The 22117-nt window shown below is 38.1% G+C and overlaps 2 protein-coding genes across 3 annotated transcripts in view; both read left to right on the forward strand.

The window, feature by feature from the left end:
- The window catches only part of cacna1fb (calcium channel, voltage-dependent, L type, alpha 1F subunit), a 52073-nt gene extending 44572 nt beyond the window's left edge, over positions 1-7501 (forward strand). For both annotated transcript variants that reach the window (XM_046871217.1, XM_046871218.1), the window contains 6 exons: positions 412-435; positions 538-663; positions 3402-3532; positions 4331-4443; positions 5136-5444; positions 6123-7501. In XM_046871217.1, coding sequence (XP_046727173.1) covers positions 412-435; positions 538-663; positions 3402-3532; positions 4331-4443; positions 5136-5444; positions 6123-6392 — 973 coding nt within the window. In that variant the 3' untranslated portion in view covers positions 6393-7501. The remainder of the gene's footprint in view (positions 1-411; positions 436-537; positions 664-3401; positions 3533-4330; positions 4444-5135; positions 5445-6122) is intronic.
- Positions 7502-10409: 2908 nt separating this feature from the next.
- Positions 10410-21887, forward strand: sypa (synaptophysin a). The gene is made up of 7 exons (XM_046872167.1): positions 10410-10545; positions 14811-14876; positions 16137-16261; positions 16438-16633; positions 17652-17843; positions 19286-19606; positions 19791-21887. The coding sequence occupies exons 1-6, from the start codon at positions 10528-10530 to the stop codon at positions 19571-19573; spliced, it is 885 nt and encodes a 294-aa protein (XP_046728123.1). The 5' UTR covers positions 10410-10527; the 3' UTR covers positions 19574-19606; positions 19791-21887.
- The last annotated feature ends 230 nt before the right edge of the window (positions 21888-22117 follow it).

The raw sequence follows: 22117 nt of genomic DNA on the forward strand, positions 1-22117 counted from the left end.
AAAAATCCAATCTAGTAACATGACATTTGTTTATTTACAGACCTTTTACATACCAGATCTACTAATATTCTCAGAAAATCCCTTTTTATTATTTTATGAGAATTTAACTTTTTTTACATACTAATTTCTGCATTGACAATTAGGCCTGAAAACAACCAAAAACAGATCATTACCCATTCATTATACAATATCAGTGTCTTGAGAAGACGCATCTTGAGAAGTGGTAGACTGGTGAATTTGGTCATTTAATCAAACAAAATTTTATTATGTTTTTGTGGAAAAACCATGAACAAACACCACAATGCTTTTTATTGTATACATACACTTATTGCAATTGCTGCAATCGGTGTGTGTGATTAACCACTATTTATTTACCTTTTACTTTTTAACTATTTTTCTGTTTGTTTATAGAGTTTCATATCACATGCATCCACGGTAAGTCCAGAACTCAGCTTGATATTCCAATCATTTTTTCTTTTTTATATGTTGTTGTTTAGTTGTTTGTCATGACATTGTGTCGCTTCATCCAACACACAGGAGAGACTCAAGGGAGCACTTTAGCTCTTCTATTTCACGAAGTGTAGAAGGAGAGGAGGGGTACCATAGAGAGCAGATTTTTCACAGGAGGGAAGAAGATGAAGAGGTCATAACTCCCAGAGAAAGGTCTTATTTTCTCCTCCTACACTGTGCACCATTGTGAAAATTAAATATAGTGTAAATAGCTCAATACATTCCAATATATAAAAATAGCATATTGTAATATAAAGATGTGTGGGTGTCTGGGTTGAAAAATGAACTTCACTTTAGCAGATTTAAAATAATTATAAAAAAAAGTATATATGGTGCTTTTTAAATGGTCACTTTACTGAGTCCAAACGTCCGCAATTAACAAATAAACAAATAATTATCTCATACATCACATACACTGTACACCAACACATAGAAACCAGTAAGAGCAATGATAGTACATTATAAAAGATGAGTGAGTTGCTTACATGAGCTGCAGGTTTTTCTAGCAGTGAAAATCACCATACTTGATTTAAAATGAATAAACTGTTAGAATGACTAGGATAACTAGAATAATGTTTTTATCATTCATCTTTAGTAATGTCTCTAGGTTATGTATGTAACCCTAGTTCCCTGAGGGAACGAGACGCTGCGTCGAAACGTTTTGGGAATGCCCCGCGTTATATAGGCAAGTCGTGCCGTCATCGGCGGGCAGTGTCGCATAAACCAGGAAGCTACAAAATGGCTGATCGATGGTAGAGACATAAGCTTCCGAAAAAAGAGAAGGAAAGTGCCGCAGGGATGCAGGGAGTATGACCTGTCGACGCAGCGTCTCGTTTCCTCAGGGAACTAGGGTTACATATTTAATCTAGAGCCGTTCTCTTTCAGGAACGCAGCGTTACATATGTCATGTAGGGGAACCCCACGGACCAGGCCATAGAGGCCGCCGTACTCCGGGTTGAATGAGCCTTGTCTCCGAAAGGGGTGGGAAGACCATAGGACTTATAACCTGTGGTAATAGCATCCACTATCCATATGCTGAGAGTCCGCTTATTGGCAGGAAAGCCTTTCCTGTGAGGGCCATAGCAGACAAACAGTTGCTCTGACTTTCTTTACGGACTCGTCCTGTGGAGTTATGTATCCAGTGCTCACACTGGACACAGTTGATTTTGCTTTTCCTGGTCTGGAGCTAGGAAAGGAGGAGGGCAGAATGCCTGCAAAACGACAGGTCGTGAGGGAGCCGTAGGCACCTTAGGCACATACCCAGTTTTAGTGTAGAGAAAGGCAATGGCCATGCCAGGGGTAAACTCCAGGAGAGACAGGGCCACAGACAGAGCCTGTAAGCCCCCAATCCTCTTAAGGGAGGAAATCGCCAAAAGAAAGGCAGTCTTTACCGACAAGAACTTAAGGGCAACCTCGGCCAAAGGCTCGAAGGGAGGTTTAGATAGAGCCGCCAACACGACGGCCAAATCCCACACAGGCAATCTGGGTAGTATCCTGGTCCTCAGCCTCTGGGTAGGAAACATGTCACGAGAGGGTGTTTCCCCAGCAACACTATGGCGTCCAGCCCCAGAGAGAACCAGAGGGGACAGTGCAAAGTCTCCCGGGTCGCAAAAAGATCCACCTGGGCTCTGTAATATCTCTGCCATATCTGCTTCAACACCTCTGGACCTCTGCTCTCCAATTAATTTGGCCCGGGATGTACATGCCTGTGCCACCATGAGGGATGCGTTCGTCGTTAGCGTTACGCAACGACAATGCGCTCCCAGGACGGGGCCTTGAGACAGGAACGTGTGTTCTCACCATATATCTAAGGTTCGAAGAGCTCGCCTCGAAACCTTGATAGTACGGAGTGGGCTGCCCCCTCGGGAGAACTCTCTGTCTCTGAGCTACCACTGGAGGGGTCTCATATGGAGCAGGTCGGGAAAAAACGGTAGGCCCCAGCGCGGGGCTGTGATGCGGGATGCAGAAAAATCCAGCATACTGGGAACGCGTTGCTTCTGCTTCTTACCCGGCCAAGCTAACTCTAGCTTGGACACGGCTTGCGTCATTACCTCCAGAAGCTCCTTGAACAGCACAAGCTGTGAGGAGTCCGTAAACTCGCTAGCTTCTCTCGAGAGCTGATTGAGCATGCTCTACTCCCAAACAAACATCACAAAGTTTATGTGTGTCTCCCCCCGTAATGAAACGTGGGCAAGGAGGGACACACGGAAAGGTAGTTTGTTTTCTAGCCATGCTGCACAGATTCACACACAAAGCGCTTACCAGAACAACAGAAGCTAATGTCGCTACCATTGCTCAGCCATTTTGTAGCTTCCTGGTTTACACGACGTTACCGCGGATGATGTCACGACTTGCCTATTAGCCGGATTCCACACGTGATTCAGAGCGTTGACAACACGGGGCGTTCCCAAAGCGTTTTGACGCAGCTCGTGTTCCTGAAAGGGAACCCCTTATCTTGGTCAGGATGATAGTGTATCCTGGGCCGTTACCATACCCTAGTTGGAATAGCCAATGCACTTACAAAAGGCACGCAAATGGGGTTTGCAGTATATGAAGTGCATAGGGGTTCAGCACATGGGGGGCCCATTGCATGTAGTGTATTTATTCTTGTTTTTATCACTCTTTTTTGGGAGGAGGTGGGGGCGCCAACATTCATATTGCATACCCCTCAGCAAATGTGTAGTTGCACCCCTGCACTGCACTCTCCAAGTAGACAGAGATTTGAACATGCACAAATAAACAATACCGGCAGCAAATATACCTGCTTTGTAAAAGTTTTACCAAAACAGACAGCAATAATCAAATTCTCTGAAACAAACCTCATCTGTTTTTTGTTGATCTTTGACCAAGTTTGAAACTTGTTCACCTTTTAGTTATGTATCTCTTCGCAGGCATGGCTACAGAGATGAAGGGCCCATGCATGCATATGGTGGACAGCCTGCATACAATAACCAATGTGGCAGCATTTATGGTGAGGCCAAAAAGTCAGCCAGAAGACGACTCTTGCCTGCAACCCCCACTGGTACATTAAATAATTGCTTGCTTTTTCAATCATTCCTCCTTTTAAGCATTGCAGTAAGTGGAAAATATTAAGACATAATAGTTACAATCATAGATTTTAAAACCCAGTACCACAGATTTTATGTAGTACTTTATTAAATTATTTTTAATGTATATTCATGTTCAGTGTCCACTTTATCAATTACAGGCACACTTTGCATAGAAACAATTTAGTCAACCAAAATAACGTACAAAACTATATAAAAAAGAAGTCTAGTTATCTACAATCAATCAATGGTCAGATTACCCTCACACATCATATCACATGATCTCTGCACCTGAATATTTTTATGTTTTTATTTTATGAACATGTTTATAAGCACTCTTTGTCTCACGTTTGTCTGTAGATAACATTTCACATTATCCCTTTTGAATAAGAACTTACTAATGAGTGCACAATGTTTTAAAATCCCAACAAGACTGATGCACCACACATTACCTTTCAACACTACTAATACCATTATTGTTACTATTTCTCACTCGTTAGAAATCATGGGAATGATTTATACATTTTTGTTTTAAATTGTATTTGAATATTTTCATAGGCCAAACCAAACATTACTTCCAAATTTTCAAAGGTTCCAGTAACTGAGTTATTTCATATTCAAAAGCAAATGTTGGTAAATAGACTATACCTCAAGAGTCTTTAGTCTACTCTGCAAGTGGAAGTTATTTTAACTGAAAATCTTCCCCCTTCATAGAAAATCTTAAAATTAAAGTGTGGGTATATTTTATAACAAGCACTTTTGCATCATTTTAGGCAGGAAATCATCTTTCACCATTCAGTGTTTGAGACGACAGGGAAGCAGTGATGATCTCCCCATTCCAGGCACCTACCACCAGAATATTCCACCCTGTAGAGCACGCTCACAGGTACCTCATCCTGAATTAGATGCACATACACAGTTAGGCACCTCATATGCACTCTATAATCCATGTGCACTATATCTGATTAGTGCAAATTCTGCTTTTTTTTAGAGAGCTACATAGTTCTATATTGATCCTAAGAATAGTAAAAAAAAAAAATATTATGCTCTTGATTCATTTATCAATGCAGTTTGATTCAAGCGCAACTTCCATGTGCAATTTCACCAGATACTACATACAACATCCTAAAGCATGAGACACAAACGGGACAATTAAACTTCGTTTTTAAAATGACGCATAATTGCTGACCCGCTTGCTCACATATTCAACTATTTCTGGTGTTTTTGCAATTAGTAATTAACATTTAAACAAAAAAACATTTAAACATTCACAATCATCTGCCATGTTAAGACAATCTGCTACAGTACTGTAGGAATTTAATAATTACATTATTCCATACAAAATTGTTCACCGGAATCAGGAATGAGTAGGCACATCAAGTGGGATAACACAAAAAGAAAACTTTCCTACCCATAGCAAGCCACACACGCAGCAAACATGGCTTAGCATGCAGCACGTGATTCTTATTTGATCATCTGTGTAGCCCTAGCATTATAATACATCTAAACTAAATGTAATCCTTTTTTATTATCTCTCTCTTTGTCTTTCTCCCTCTCTTATTCTATCTTTTCCCTCAGGCGTATGGCAGTTATGATTCACGCCGCAGCAGCAGCCGTTCTTCGACAGGCTCCACAGCCTCCTGGGCAAACCCCAGCCCCCGCCGCAGTCGTCTTCTTTATGCCCCTCTTATACTGGTAGAGGATGAGAGGTCAGCTGGTGCATGCAGCGTGGGCCTCTGGGAAAAGAAAGCTGAGGATGGTGCCAGTGTGCCTGTTGCAGGCCGAGCGGGTCAGCCGTACAGGGCCTACACCACCCTAAGAGTGCCCACACAACTCAGCCCGCATTACAGCGAGAAGAGAGGCAGCGCTGACAGCCTGGTGGAGGCGGTAAGACATAAGAGAGTTAACACAATTCTTAAAATACAGTATTACATTTCTAAAAGTAGATACAACATTTATAAGCGATTGTACATTTTTATTTGATAAATTCAATTTACAAGAAACTTGGTAAATAATATGACACACACTCAGTCTGTCTTTAATATGGAGAAATTCTAGCCTTCTCTTCCTCACAGAAATGTTGTGAAAGGTTTAGAAAATTTCAGCCATGCTTGTGCTTTAATCACGTGCCTAGAGCCTGAACTTTCACCTTCACACCACACTGCTACATTGCATGCCTGGTTATTATTTGGTGTATGATATTGCAATCTGCTTTTCATTAGCCAAATAGAATCCATTTAATATTTTCTCACAGGAGACTGAGTTCCTTTTAATCAATGTGTTTACACTAGTTGTAGACTCACAAAATTATAGACAAGATATGTGCAAATCATTTCACTACTTTCTGCATGATTTTATACTGCACTCTTGAGGTTATTTTGGTTGAAGAGATTTAGACTAGACTCTATTATGAAGATTCTCAGATTTCATATTCTTAACATTGACTCACTTAATAATCAAACTTATTGTGCCCAAGCATAAGCTAAGCTGAATGTATATATTTTGTATTTTGTATTCTTTATACTTTTGTTTTTGTTTTATTGAAATGTAAATGCTTTTCTTCAGGTACTAATCTCCGAAGGCCTTGGCCTGTATGCCAAGGACCCCAAGTTTGTTGCTTTTGCCAAGCGGGAGATTGCAGATGCCTGTCAAATGACCATAGATGAAATGGAGAGTGCGGCCAGTGACTTGCTAAGTCGAGGCAGCACAGGGAGTTCTGGAGGCGGCTTCCATAATCACACAGACTTAGGGGGGATCTACAGTGATGAGGAAATTGTCAGGAGCCATGATGAAGATGAGCTTGCTGATGAGATGACATGTGTTACCTCATTCTGACTGTCACATCAATGTAGTCAGTCAGAAATGTATTTGTATCGTTAAGGAAGCAGGCTTGCCACTGTGGAAGCCAATGACTCCTTAATGAGTCACAGAGGCAGAGGGTTGACACTGCAAAGTACAGATCAATTTGATTACTAGAAAAGAAAGATCATATTTATATTTTAGGTATATGGATAAATCCCAGAGTTGTTAGTATAGTATTTAGACCTGTGTTGCAGTATGCTGCACTTCCTTGGGCCTAAAGAAAAGAATACATTTGATAGTAAATGGATTGTATTTGAAGCTTGATGTGCTGTAGATGAATGATTTGTTGGCCATTGCAAACTGCATAGATGTGCAACATTACAGCAACCATTTTCAAATGTTACTGCAATGACACACAATGAAACTCTGTACATGGAACCATGTGACAATAAGTGCCTTGAAACAAGGTTCATTTTCATACTGGAAGTGTCAGTCAGAATGTGTATCAACTGTAGTTAAGGTTTTACCAATCAGACGTTCCTCAGTGGATGGATATCAAGGGTCCTGATATGCTTTAAAGAGGACATTCCCTTGTCTTGCTGTGCAAAGTACAATGTTCAGTCCAACACTAACGGATGTAAGAAATGCAGGTCTGGCTAATATTACCTGACTTTGACTTATTGGAATTTATAATATGTATAAAGGTGAAAGGTTTGTACTTAAGTGGAAGCTTAATTGTACATGTTGAATATGTTTATACTTATACAAATGCATAAAATGTTTAAAGAAAGTCTGCTGCTTATCTTATCTTATTAATGCATAGCAATATTTTATGAATTAGTGTAAGAGATCCCATATCTCAAGCTTTTATACTTTATCACTGGATGTCATTTCCCACTGTACATGACTATTTTTTTTCAGCTGGGTATTTTTATTTTTCCCATGACTGTTTTCTAAAACTTGCTAAAAAAGTTTTACAAAAACACATTTAGTGTATGAGAATGGACAAATTGAAATAAATAGAACTTAGTATTTACATTTTGTTTTATTTAAATGATTTTTAACTAATTTGCATTGTTTAGAATTTAACAAATTTATTCTGTTTGGTAATCCTTACAATTTTCTTGTTTACTCCAAATGGAACGAAAACCATACATATATATATATATATATATATATATATATATATATATATATATATATATATATATATATATAGAGTTATATTTATTTATTTATTGTCTGTCTGTCTGTCTGTCTGTCTGTCTGTTTGTTTGTTTATTTAAACTGTGGCTTATGCCATGTTTATTTTTAACATAATCTCAGTGAATTAGTTACAAAGTGATATCTAACTCTCCTGTTTTACATGCCAAAAGTATAACAAAAGCAGAAATTTTAAGTTCTAAAGTATGCTCACCTTGTGTCCAGTGTTCTATGGTCTGCTGCCACCCTGATCTGTTTGTGCTGTGACTGAAAATAAATGAATAATATCATCATTCAGATTTCTATACAAAATGCATATAAATATATATTAAATGCATTTAAATGTATACCAATGTAGATCTGTTCAACTGTGTGTTAATAATACTGCTTATTATTATACACATTATAGCAGAAATGTTTCATTCTCAACTTTTACAAAGCAATGCACTGCTTCCAAACCTTTGGCCTCATTATAAAGCAATTCTTCAATAATTTATATATGTAAATACTTGTCCTATGTTTTAGAAGACATAGCATTGTAGATGTTAAAGATATTAAAAGACCCTGAAAGCTTTTTGGAAACGATATTGTTTGAGGAGCACAGTCTATCTATTGCATCTTCATTGATTCCTTCTGAAGATACTGAAGTATTTTCCACATTTGTTCACCCGTTTTTACGTCTGTGGAAAAAAAAAAAAAAAAGGCATTTGTGAAAAATGTTTAGCATACATAGCCATAGTTATGGTTATGATAATGGTTATTCTGAAATAAAATATTATATCATATAGTTTTAAATTGTATCTAGAATTATTAGAAGTATAATATAGTTCATTAGATTTGACTACATTCATGGTACTGTAGGATGCAGACTCCTATGGAGGCCTGTGAGAATTTCTAGGATATTTTTTGTTTCTTCAAAGCGATTAATCTGCTGCTGCTGCTATCTCTTATTAAACTATATGAATGGTGTTCAAAGATTTTGTGCATGTCTATAAAACGGGAGGATTTTGGAGCTTATTTAAAGGCCTGTGAAGATGCTCATCATCTCTACCAACGCAGGTCGAGTCATCACTCTGTTCTCTGCGCACTATACGCCTTCCCTCTCTGGTTGCCAGATTGTGTCTGCTTTAAACTACAATTTGAACAGGATCCAAGAGAGGATGTACACCAGCCTAATTTTGTTGGAGCAGAATTGTAAGAAATGTACATTTACTTTTTATTTTATTAAAATGTTTTATCAATGACTGGACACTATTACTTCTCAATAGAAGGATCCTTTTTTTTTTTTTTTTTTAACTTTATTTAATTTTTATATTGTAATATATTTGCTATGTTTGCCTCTTACTGTAACACCATACAGAAAACAAGCAGATAGCTTATACTTGAATCAATTAGACTAAAATTAATTGTCATTGGGCAGAATCCAAGTACAAAAAAATAATAATTAATCCACATAGAAATTAACAAGAAGAGAGAGTTGTCTGGCCCCTGTGGTCCAATTCAACAGATGAGCTCCTGTAGCTCAAATTGCTGAAAAAAGTTAATGCTGTTAATGCAGCTAAAGAGGGACCAACACAATATTAGGCAGGTGGGCATAATGTTATGCCTGGTTGGTGTATAGTTGTGCATTGTCAGAGAAATAAAGTAAAAATGTCCAGTGACAGAACACAGTAATTATACAGTAATGTGCAAAAAGACATGGTAGAGTGTGAAGTGTATTGGAAGTATCATAGTTCTGCAAAAAAACAAGTTATCAAAGAGTGCAAACAACATTATTAATGTACAATATATGGTGCTTTTGACCTTTTTTAAGTGTTTCTATACTCACAGCAAATAATTGTGTGATTAGAATCAGCATATTTGAAGCTTTAGTGACCACAGTGCACCTTGGCTTAACTTCTTGGACCTTCTTTTACCTTATGAGGATCTGATTTGTCAAGAGTAATAAACGTGTCAGAAGAATACATGGTCAGGTGTAGTGTGGGCAGTGAATAAATCGTACGATACTTTTACAAAAAAATAAAGATGGATGGGGTTTGCCACTGTTATTTTATTAAATTGGACAGAACCAAGGTTTTCTTAGGATATTGGTCATCGCAACAGTTTTACAACAAAAAGATGGATGTTACACAGGTTGAAGATGTTATATAAGGATTGTGCTTTGACTGTGTTTTGGGGTGCTTCCATAGACTGATATAGACCTGCCTTATTTTGCTTCTGCTAAATAAAGTCCTTGTTCTTTGGCAGCACAACCCCGGATCTTAACTTAGTTTGCGTCTTTTGCTTGCCATTTAAAATTTGTAAGAGTAATAACATGGGCCAGACTGGACATGCTAGCATCTAAATTTAGTACAACGCTGTCAGGTGATTGCAAGAAACTGTTCTTTAGTCTATTAGTATACCATATGAACATAAAGGATATAATTTCCCAAGCTAACACACTGGATATTGAGCTTAATGTTCAGCTCAGTGAGGATGCTGTCCATGTCCATGCCAATAAACTGCATTCTTTTTTTTTTACGGCTGATTGTTGTCTAGAATGAGGAGCAAGAGTGGGTTTGGTACGCTGTTCATTATGCTGTCTCAGCAAAGATAACTGATATCTAGCATTATATAAAATTTACAGGTTATTCTGACTTAATGAGCTTGTAACCAGTAGAGTAATAAACTAGTAAATTGCAAGATCTGGGGGAAATCATAAACGTGTGTTGCAAAATTGCTGGCAGGACATTTGATATCTCATTATGATTTGTATTTTTTTTTTTTACCAAAAATGACCAAATATTCATCTGAGCGTTGAAGAACGTAATCTGGCAACCCTATTTCCCCGGCATATGACGGAATAGGCTGTTCCGGTGATGCTCTCGCCTCCCCTCCCCTCCCCTCTCCTGTGTAGGCTGTTTCTGTCGCTGCCTTTACCTCCCACCGCTTTTCTATTTCTCTAATCTAGCCGCAAGCAGCAAAGATGGACATTGTAAACCAGGTAAGACATTTCGGGCAGAATAAATCCCATATTGTATCAGTGTTACAGGAATGTAGGTGTAACACGATCATACATCCGTTTTATTATGGTCAGTTATTAAGATGCGTTTGTAAATGAATGGCAGAATATAAAATAGGAATACCCTGCTGATGCTCTACACATTCGAGTTTTTTTCCCTTTAAAATTCGTGCATTCTTTAAGATATTATATTATTAAAAGTATTATATTTAGATATGATATTAATATTTTTTCCATGTTGCAGAGGTTGTTCTGATTGATATGTTATATATTATTTATTTATGAATAAAATGTAAAAAAAAAAATATTTTTTTTTTATTTCAAGCATGCGATAAAAAGAAAAGGGTGTTTAACCTGTGGATTCGGTTTAATGGCAATTAATAAAGGAAGCGCATTAAATCCGTCGCACGGAAAGAAAAGGCCTTGGGATGAAATGCAGCTCCGACTAAAGAGCTGCTGTGGAAAATGGCAGCTGATTTTCCCGAGAGCCGCTTGTGTGACTCAGACCATCATTTCCATTCAAAGCCACCTGTCTTTCTATTTTTCTATAGACGCCACATTGGCTTGCAAAAACAATATATGTGATTAAGTGCAAAATATATGTGTGCTTTAGTCACCTTGATCTATCATCAGTGCTGAATTTGGAGGATGTGAGTGCTGTTACATTTGTTTGTTTGTTAATTGCAAAGTAAAAACGGTGTTGTGAAGCGACGCAGGTTGAATAAGGAGATAAATCGTAAGATTGTATTGATTGGAATGTTGAAAGTCTCTGGTGTCGCCTTCAGCCGCGCCTTCTGACGTCACTCCCTCCTCCTTGTCTTCGGATATGACAGTCACACACCACTGGGGCCCTAAAAAACCCACTGATGTTGCTGTGGTTCTTGTTGTTGTTTAGCACCGAATGATCATTTCTGAATTATCATTAGTATAATGTGCATTGCAGATGGGTCACATTCAGTCTAATGGGCCTGTGTTTATGATTCTCTTAGTGATCACCTGAACAACAGAAAAAAACAAAAACAATTACAAATACAAAATCGTTCTGTATTGCTTCTAATCATTTATTCAAAACGGATTTTGTACACATTTAAAACCCTGTTTTGAAAGATTTTATCCAAAACCTCTCTTATTCAGAGTACCTGGTCTGTGCTTACAACTCTCTTATTGAATATCACCTTATTATTATTATTTTTTTCTTCTTCAAATTTTCCCTTGTCCAGTTTCGGTGAGCCAGTTTCCACCGTAGACTTCAAATGTAACCCTGTGTTGCTATTTGCTTTCAGAGGACATCCAACTCAAGGTTTACAATTTTTACTTAACTTGATGAGGACTTCCTGTCAGCTAAAACCGTTCTGTTGATTCTCTCTGAATGGTCTAATCAATAAGGCATGTTTGGTTGCAGAATTGAAGGATTTTATTTTTTTTACTTCATGTTATATAAGCTGTATAGATTGTTCTGTGTTAAAATCACAGCAAATTGTCAACTGGTGAAAAACCCAAACCAGCCCTTGTGGCACTAACAACCTCACACTTTCTAACTAATGATGATTGATTAGCTCAATCTCCTAAAATGCATGATATTTTGCATTGAGCTGCTGGCCATTAGCTGATTGGACAATTAATTGAATGGACAGGTGCAAATGTTCCTATTGAGAGAACTGCAAGCACATATCACCTGTGTGTTTGACATATGTGTCTTTCTTAGTTTATGTATTTTAGAAGAATGTTCATTTAATAATAGACATGCCCCTTATGAAACGTTTCTTTGTACAGCAAGCATAAATGTCCTATTAAATGCCAGTTATTACATTTGCACTTGCAATGTCCTAGAAGCAAAACAGAATATGGCAGTAGTTGTCTTGCAAAGCTGTCTCAAGGTGATTATTATTATAAGTTTACTGTTTGTTAAACAAGATCATTATAACCGTAATGGTTACAATAATCTCCACTATAGGGGTGAATGAAGTAGAGTCCTACCACTTGTATCAGCATTTCAACAAATCTTACTCTTAATTTTAAAAAGCCACATTCTCAACCCCATGAGATTTTTAAAATGTATTTAAATACTAATTATCACCTTTCAGGTTGATAGTTATCAGTCCTTCTCCTGATTAGAATAAAGTGATCAATAGGTTTAAGCTGTGTAGCTAGGTACGTAACTAGCAAAAAAAAAAGGCATCAAAAACGTAAAATATACTGTGTATAGAATTTAACCCCTCTACAGATATTTTACAAAAAGTAATAACGTATATAGTGTAACCATACTGCAACTTTTCTTCCCCATCATGATTGTGGTTGATTGTGACCGAGGGCATGACTTATGATGGAACCAAATATAGAATAATTCATTTGGCCCCTGCTGGTCTGTATTTGGCATATTATTGAAAAATCTGCTCCCATCATACTCAGTATGGCACTCAGCTTTCTGTCACCTACTGGGTGACAGATAATATTGAGGTTTTCCTTCCAAGAGGGAGGCATACCATTTAGCCTCTGTCTAATGCCAAGCAATGCTGTCACCTTTAATGACCTGAGGCGTAAGGATACTGCTATAATTGGACAACTGACCTCCTGTGTCAATGGAGCATGCCATTTAAGATATATTTACCCTTATTACATACATTTCAGTGATCAGACTAAGAGTGGGTTCAGTAAAGAGCTTCATAACATAAAAAAGGCCACAAAAGTTGGCATGAACCTTGATTAAGTGGGAATGTTAACCACTTTGTTGTTCCTTCGTATCCACTGGTACAGAGAGACTTTTGGGAAGTGCCTATGAAATTGTAGCCAGACCTCAGATTAAAAAGCTCTCGCTTGGAGCATAAGGCTTTTGTCATTAAAGGGAGTGGGAAATCTCATCTGAGATGGGAGTGATGTCCCTTCAGAGGAAGATCATCACCATGGATTCCTAAATCATTGGATGGGGCAGTGTAGTACTGCACGGGCACTTTGTGTGAATTAAAAATACATCAACTTGTTGCAGCTGATGGTGGTTTATCCAGTTCTTTAGTTCCTCTTAACTATTCTGAGACATAGCTTTACTGAGAGCCGCTCTCCTACTAAGTCTGCCTAATGGTTCAGCAAATTGGACATAGATCTGATAGAGGAATCAGCAGTGGCATCTCAGTTCTGGGATATGTTTGCCAAGCACAAGGTACACTCCCCCGTCAATTCCAGATCATTTAATTGTCAGCTATGGACTGTTATTTCGCTCCCTGGTGGAGCCCAACAGCCTGCTGGGACAAGACACATGTACAGGCAAGTCCTCATCAACACTAGGGGTGTATATGGTGGACAGTGCAGTATGGCACAGTGATATGAATGGCTTGTCACCACTTCTCATCTTATTGAGGTGAGCAGGGTACCTTTATCTTCCACTTTGCACTTTGCCCCAAAGTCTTTCTTTATGAGTCTATGCAAGATGTTAAAACTGAAATGGTGCAGCTCTTAAACTGTCTTTCTAAACAAAGTGGAAGAACTGCATGCCATAGAGATAAGCTCACTTTTTAATCATTAGTAGCCAGCAAACCTGGGGTGCCCTTGTGCATAAGCACATGGTTTTTGGAAAACAATATTAGCCATGTTGTTGAAAATCCACACACCACTCAGCCTTCTAAGAATGTTTACCTGCATTATGTGTTTCTGGCAGTGCTTAGTATGTGTCCTATAGTATAATTTTTACCAACTAGCTGCAATTAAACATCAGATCTATTAATCTGAGAATAAAAAGAAACTGGGGGATTTCACGACATAACAATGACCAAGTCACTATATGAGACACATTATCATCATGCCTTATATACAAATCCCTATTGTGACAAGCGCTTAATTTTTGGCTACCTGTAATGCTGCTAACTCCATATCACCATTTTCCAGGCTCTAAAGTCTTAAAAACTCCTATTCTAATGGCCTGACTATGCTGACCAATTTCTATATCTTTTCATTCAGTCCTAATGTATATTGGAACCTCATTACATTGTGGATTGTTTATACTTTTAAGCATCCTTTTTTAAATGGCCAGTACAGTATGTTTGAGAATTCAAAATGTAATTGGCTGTGATTCATAAGACATATATAATTAGCTCTTAGTAGTGTTATGTTGGCTCAAAATGACCAAGGATACCCAGAAAACAGTCACCTTTTCACCTCAAGCATGCACATAGGTTGCTTTCATTCCTCTAGCATATGGTTGTAATCTTTTTTCTTACTTATCCAAATTGAATATATTTATTGTTTTTATTTTACAGTTAGTGGCTAACGGACAATTCAGGGTGCTGAAAGTACCTCTGGGCTTCATCAAGGTTCTGCAATGGGTAGGTGTTTTTTTAACTGTAATCTTAATTTTCAACTGTATATTTGTATTAGCCATGTAATATTGTTAAACACAATGACAAAAAATGTGAATAAAGCATCTTTGCCTTAGCTCTTTTCAATAATTTTTTCATCTCTTTATGTATCTTCATTTATGATTCATTGGTAGGTGCTTACCTACGCAAAAAAAAAACAACAACTTAGTGTGACGAATACATCACAACTGACTTGCAAGCAATTAAACCCACTGCTGTTTTATCATGTGATTTTCTCATACCATGTAGGAGTCCATTGTATAGGCTCACATGTTAAGATATCCTGCAGGATTCATTCAGCTGGGAGGTGTAGTATCATACTAGCATAGTAGTGACATCTGGTGGTGCTGAGATGCAAATCTCAGCATTATTATTTTATTGTCTTTGTGTAAGCGAGTGTAAATGCATATTTATTAACACTGATAAGAAATTGTCTACTGAACAACAGAACTGAACTTAACTGGCTTGTGGCATTGAATGTAATGTAATGTTTCCTTTACTGCATCAGATGAAAAAAAAAAATTGTATTGAGAAATGTATGTAACACTAAAATGAACAGTGACGTTTGAGAAAATTGACGTTATCATTTTGTAATATTAAATGGTTTAAGGGCATGTTCATTTCATTCTAAGATGACTAACAATGTGATAGTAATTGTGTAAATATGAGCCACTTGCATTCTTTAATTTATTTAAACCAAATCGACTTAATGCTACAATTCATATCTTCCTATCTGATTTTTTAAAACAAAAGTATACTAGTATTATCAAGTTATTAACTTATTATTAAGTCCGCTGTCTTAGTTCAACCTGTTTGCTGCAGTGATCTGCAGTGTGTGGCTGTATCCAACCAGACTCCATTTCCACTGTGTGACAGATGGCCATGGATCTCTGTGATATTGAATAGCTCCATTTTTCATTTAACCCTCCTCAAACTGCAGCCCACACCACAGTGTGTGAGATCTCTTAGTGATTCAGGCTCACAAATTTAAGACAGAACAGGAAATCTTTTTAAATTCTGTATTCAATGATATTCTCAAATGTACTTTGAATTAATGTTGTGTAAGTTTTTTGCAATTAAATTTGGTCGAATACAAAGGTAATTTTTATTAAACATGTTTCTAATTGTAGGCAAAATATTTTGAAATGATTGAACTTTGATTATTTATTTATAGACATGATTTTACAGACACCATACTGTACAGTACATTTGTGTTTATGCCTTTAGGTGTTTGCCATCTTCGCATTTTCCACCTGTGGGACTTACTCAGGCTCTTTTCGAATAAAGGTGGAGTGCAAAAACAGATCAGAGAGTAATCCAAGAATAAATGTAGACTTTGACTACCCATTCAGGTAAATGACATGCTCAGTGTGTTTATAATGTTTAAATTAATTTGTATTTCTTGACCTTATGGTAATTGACATGACACTAAATAATGCATACATGTACATATGAAAAACAGATTCAAATTCAAACAGTTTTTCTAATATTTTGGTACCCTGATTATAAACAATTAAACAATTTTCAGGCTCCATCAAGTGTACTTTGATGCTCCAACCTGCAAGGGAAGGACTGAGCGTTTGTTCCTTACGGGTGACCACTCTTCCTCTGCTGAGTTCTTCGTCACCATTGGTGTTTTTGCTTTCCTGTACTCCATGGCAGCTCTTAGCATCTATATCTTTGCCTTTGAGAAATACCGTGAAAACAACAAAGGGCCACTGATTGTGAGTTCATTATATCTATAGCCCCTTTAAAAAAAATCTACCAACAAAGTAAGATGCTATATACAGTGGAACCTGGTTATGTCGATGTCCTAGGGGGGTGCCAAAAAGCATCGAGGTAACCGATGATCGAGATAAACTAAAATCAAAATGGCGGCAATATATTAACGTGCTTGAAATTTCTTTATGTACATGATGTGCGTTAATAAATGAGAATGTGCATGCACGTGTTTTTGGAGGGTTTTTTACACAACAGCGTTGCCGCGATTTGTTTGATGAAGGCATGCTATAAAAATACATACAGTACATGTTTATCTGTCAGCTTTTCTCGGCCGCTTTCTCTGAAGCTCCCGCGGCTTCAATCGTGCACATATGGTGCTCGTTTATCATCATCACCAGCTCCTATTTAAACTTCCACACTCTCACTGTCCGTTATTGTTGGTATATGTTGGTTCACGGCGGTCGTTGTTATCGCGCATGAGTATCCCGGTACGTGTCTTCCCACCGGCACTCTCTCAACGGCTGCGCTTTTCTTCCCAAAGCGCATCACGGATCTCCCCCTACCGCCCCCTCCCCCAATCTGGTTCATTCTATGATCTTGGATGGTCATCACACGTTCCGCGCCGCCAAGCGCGGCTTTCGCCTCCCGTTCATCGCATAAAATTTAACAACAAAAGGCATATGTGCACTAACTAACAGCAGAGATTCACCAGTATACAATACAACACCTGTAGCAGCTGTAAGCCTTGATTTTTCTGCCACTTCATGAGTTCTTCTGCGGCTGCACGAGATAACCGACGTTAAATGGCAAATTTTTCCCCCCTTGTGCTCGAGATATTAGGGTTCGGCGACATTAAAAAAAGACATAACCGATTAAAAATGCTAAGAAAACGCGAGAATTTGGCGGTTCCACTTCAAAAACGTCGACTTAATAGGGTTGTCGAGATAACCGAGGTCGAGATAACCGGGTTCCACTGTATTATAATAAAGGTGCTTCATATTATAATGTTCTTCTTTTTAGGATTTTGGTGTCACATGTGTATTCACCTTCATGTGGCTTGTGAGCTCGGCAGCATGGGCGAAGGGTTTGTCAGACGTGAAAACGGCCACAGACCCAGAGTCGGTGATTGAACTTATCCCGGCCTGTGAACTGGAAGGCAGTAGCTGTGGTGAGGTTCATGACCCTGTCATGTCCGGCCTCAACACCTCTGTGGTGAGTAAAGTGTGCTTGATCTGGCTGTCTTGTCTTTAGTTTCTGAAGCAACAAATAGTACTACATCATGATGTGAAGAAATTCAGTAACTAAATTCTAAATATTTCTAGAAAAAATATTGTGTTTGATTGATTTTCTCTAACGAATGTGTCGTATGTTTGCAAAAATTTTATTTTTGTTATAGCTTTAATGTTCCACTTATGACCTTAATTAGGATTTTGCTCATTCAGACCTGAGAGAAATGAATCTTCTTCTTCTTCTGGCTTCTCCCATTAGGGGTCGCCACAGCGGATCATCCGTCTCCATACCCCCCTGTCCTCTACATCTGCATCTTTCAAACCAACTACTTGCATGCCTTACCTCACCACATCCACAAACCTCCTTGTTTCTGTTTTCCTTCTTCCTGGTGGCTCCATCCTGAGAATTCTTCTATGGATATACCTAATGTTCCTTCTCTGCACATGTCCCAACCATCTCGATCGCGCCTCCCTCACCTTGTCTCCAAAACGTTCTACATGCGCGGCCCATCTAACAAACTCGTTTCTAATTCTGTCCATCGTCATCACTCCCAATGAAAATCTCAGCTCTGCTACCTCCAGCTCCACCTCCTGTCTTTTAGTCAATATTATTGTCTCTAAATCATACAACATCGCAGGTCTCACCACAGACCTATGAACTTTTCCTTTCACTCTTGCAGATACCATTCTATTACAAATCACTCCTCCGCCTTCACCACCTCTTCTCCCTGCAACTGCACCATTCCATTTCTCTCCCTCTCAATCACTCACATGTACTATGTCTTACTCCTACTGACTTTCATTCCTCTTCTCTCCAAAGCGTACCTCCACCTCACCAGGCTCTTCTCAACCTGCTCCCTACTCTCACCACAAATCACAATATCATCCGCAAACATCATAGTCCATGGAGACTCCTGTCTGACCTCGTCCGTCAACCTGTCCATCACCACTGCAAACAGGAAAGGGCTCAGAGCTGATCCTCGATGCAATCCAACCTCCACCTTAAACCAGTCTGTCGTTCCTACTGCACACTTCACTGCTGTCACACTGTTTTCATACATGTTCCGGAAAACTCTCACATACATCTCAGAAACACCTGACTTCCTTACACAAAACCACAACTCCTCTCTCGGCACCCAGTCGTACGATTTCTCTAAATCCACAAACAACCTGAGAGAAACAAGTAAAAGTTAAAAAGATTTCTTGCTCTTTGCCAGTGTCAAATGTAGTAAACAATAAATAATGAGTCTTGGGCACATTCCTTCCGTCTAGGTATCAAACTGAATATGATTTGGGGGCCTTGTATTGACCATAGTTAGATAGGTCGATAGATAGATCGAAAGACTGTGCTTGTGTGTGTGTGTGTGTGTGTGTGTGTGTGTGTGTGTGTGTGTGTGTGTGTAATGCTTGTTTTTACACTTCCAGGTCTTTGGCTTCTTGAATCTGATCTTGTGGGCGGGCAACATCTGGTTCGTGTTTAAAGAGACCGGTATCATTGCTCCTTTCATGCGCCAGCCACCTGCCCAGGAGAAGCAGCCGGCTCCTGACTCTTACGGCCAGCCGGGCTATGGGCAGCAGCCCGATATGTACTCGGGCTCCCAGGGAGGCTATCAACCTGATTACAGCCAGCAGGGCTACAACCAGGGTGGGGATTACAACCAGGGCGGCTACAACCAGCAGGGGGCGCCCACTTCTTTCGCCAACCAGATGTAAGGACACAGCAGTGGAAGAGGGAGATGGAGGCTTGTGAGTGCTCTTTATTTTTTATTTATTACTACATTTAGATACTTGTGTGAATATAGCTGTTAAAATGTAAACTTCAGTGAAATCCAGTGGGCTATATATAACTCCATATACATATATATGTACACACCCTTTTTTTCACCTTCTGTTTCTTCTTACCCTTCTTACCCACTCTTCTTCTCCACAGAAAGAGGGTGATCGTGTGACCAAGGGAGTGTGGCAACTAAACCCTACCCACACACCTACACTCTTCCTTGTCTGTGTGTTTGTGCATATGTCTGTGGACGTAATGATTGGGGGGAGGGAAGGGGGCAGGTGATAAAGAAAGAAAGATGTAGGTTAGGAGAAAAAGAAAGGATTAATTGTGTGCTGTTCTTTATTGTGATGTGTAATATCAAAATCAAAAGTTAGGTATGATGGGATGAGGATACACTAAAATAAATAAAATATATAAAAAAGATATATAGATAATTGCTATATAAATTTTAAATTGATGATGTTGACGATAGCTATGCTAAACTTTGAGAGAATGTATTTGTCTGTGCTGTAAAAATATTAATATGAACAAATATATACACATATTTCCTAAAGATCTGTATGGGATTGTTCTATTATAGTATGTTATGTTTAGGGAAGTTCACTGATGATGAAACTAACTATGATAATGAGCTCTGAACCCAATGGAGAAAGTTCTCTGAGAAGTTACATAGATATTCACTGAAGAAGAGTTTTAATTATTTTTTTTTTCACCCATATTTTATTTAATTTATTTATTTATTTTGGTCATTGAGTTTAAAGACATTTCTGCTGAAAGCAATAGGCTATATGAGACCAAACTCCAAATTATCTTTGACACTCAAAACTATCTCGCAGTATTTTTTTATTTTCTTTACAACTTGATTTTCTGCAATATGAGCACGTGTGATAAGTGTGTTAAGTAGCCCCTAAATACTAAACTTCATTTCCTATGCCGCTCAAAAGTGTGCTATTTCATGCAGTTGGGGGATTGCTGTACTACTAGACATTTTTAGTGTAGTGTGGACGCCAGACAGAGAATCAGTACTGTGTATAGAGTTGTTGGTAGTCTAGATAAATGTGCCAGTTTCAATTAGCAGTTTCCCTGTTTTGTCCCCTTTTTTTTTTTTACTCTTTCCTTCTTTCTCTCCCTTTCTCATTCATACACTCACTGAAATCTCTTTTTGAAACCTTAGTTTGTCTAAAAGAGTTTGAAACACTCGCTTTTTTTAGTGTAGTTATACTGAAATATATTTTCAAAGATATTTGTAAATATATATATGTATATGCCATGCAAAATTTGCAATCTAATAATTTAATATTTTATGTTATACAGCAAATCAATTTAAAGATATAACATCTGTATATGCACTAACTGGACTGATTAAAGTACTTGCATAATATAGATGTCAGAGTAGACTGGTTTATCTGCTTGACCAATCAATCAATATGCAGATGCCAATCTGGCATTATTAGATAGTGTAAGCTCTTTGGAAATTGGTTGAAACTGACTGGATTGTTGTAGACCAGCCTGCATTTTCCATTCAGACTAACTTGTGTGTTTCAAGCTACAAGCATGAACATCAGTTTGCGCATACAGAAATGTGATTTGTATATCTACACTTTCTTGTATGATATCAGCCTTGAATTATAAATTTTTTAAGCTGCAGTAATCTATATGCAAGAAAGATGAATATACACTGTCTAATGGCTGAGGAACAAAACAGTCATTCTCAGTCCCTTACAATCAGTGCATTTATTTGGCATTAATTTGTTAGATATTTGTATGATGAGCGGCTCGGTAGTTATGCATGATCACGTGCGCATATGTCTAGCTTGATTAAATTTATGACTGGGTGTCATCTAATATTTGCACACTGCTCGTGTTCCATGGGTGTAAGGCAATTTGATTAGCTTCTGAGTAGATCTAGAAAGCCTGTGAACCCACAGCCTTAGCACCTTGCTTTTTCTTTTTATTCTGTCTTCTCTCTTGCTCTCTCTAATCTGTCCCATTCCTTCTCTCCCTAATAAATATGCTATTCAACTACTCTGTTGTAAGTGGTGTTTGGTCCGTCTCGTGAAACTCTCAATGCCTTTGGGTTGTGCTGTATTTATTGTGTATAATATATTCTTAGCGTTAAAATGATGTTGATGACAGTGAATATGACCATGTTGAAAAATCACCAAAATTATCCAGAAATTCTGTTGTATTGTTCTATGGAATCCATGAAGAAAAATTCAATAAAGAATAAGTTATCCTGTTGAAAAATTAAAGTCTCCTTTCTTGATCATACAAGACCACGGGCAATTCTGCAGACCGCACAATTTTCAATGTTTAATAAAAGCCTAGTGGACCAATATTACCATCTATTGGAATTCATTTTACAATGTGCTTGCAATTATTTCGGAGAATGCTTAAATACTGTAATATGGTGCTATGCCCCATTATTATGATGGACTGTTGCACATTCAAAATGAATAAAGAATTAGTGTACTGTT

The sequence above is a fragment of the Silurus meridionalis genome, chromosome 17 (genome assembly GCF_014805685.1).
Source record: "Silurus meridionalis isolate SWU-2019-XX chromosome 17, ASM1480568v1, whole genome shotgun sequence".
Lineage (NCBI taxonomy): Eukaryota > Metazoa > Chordata > Actinopteri > Siluriformes > Siluridae > Silurus > Silurus meridionalis.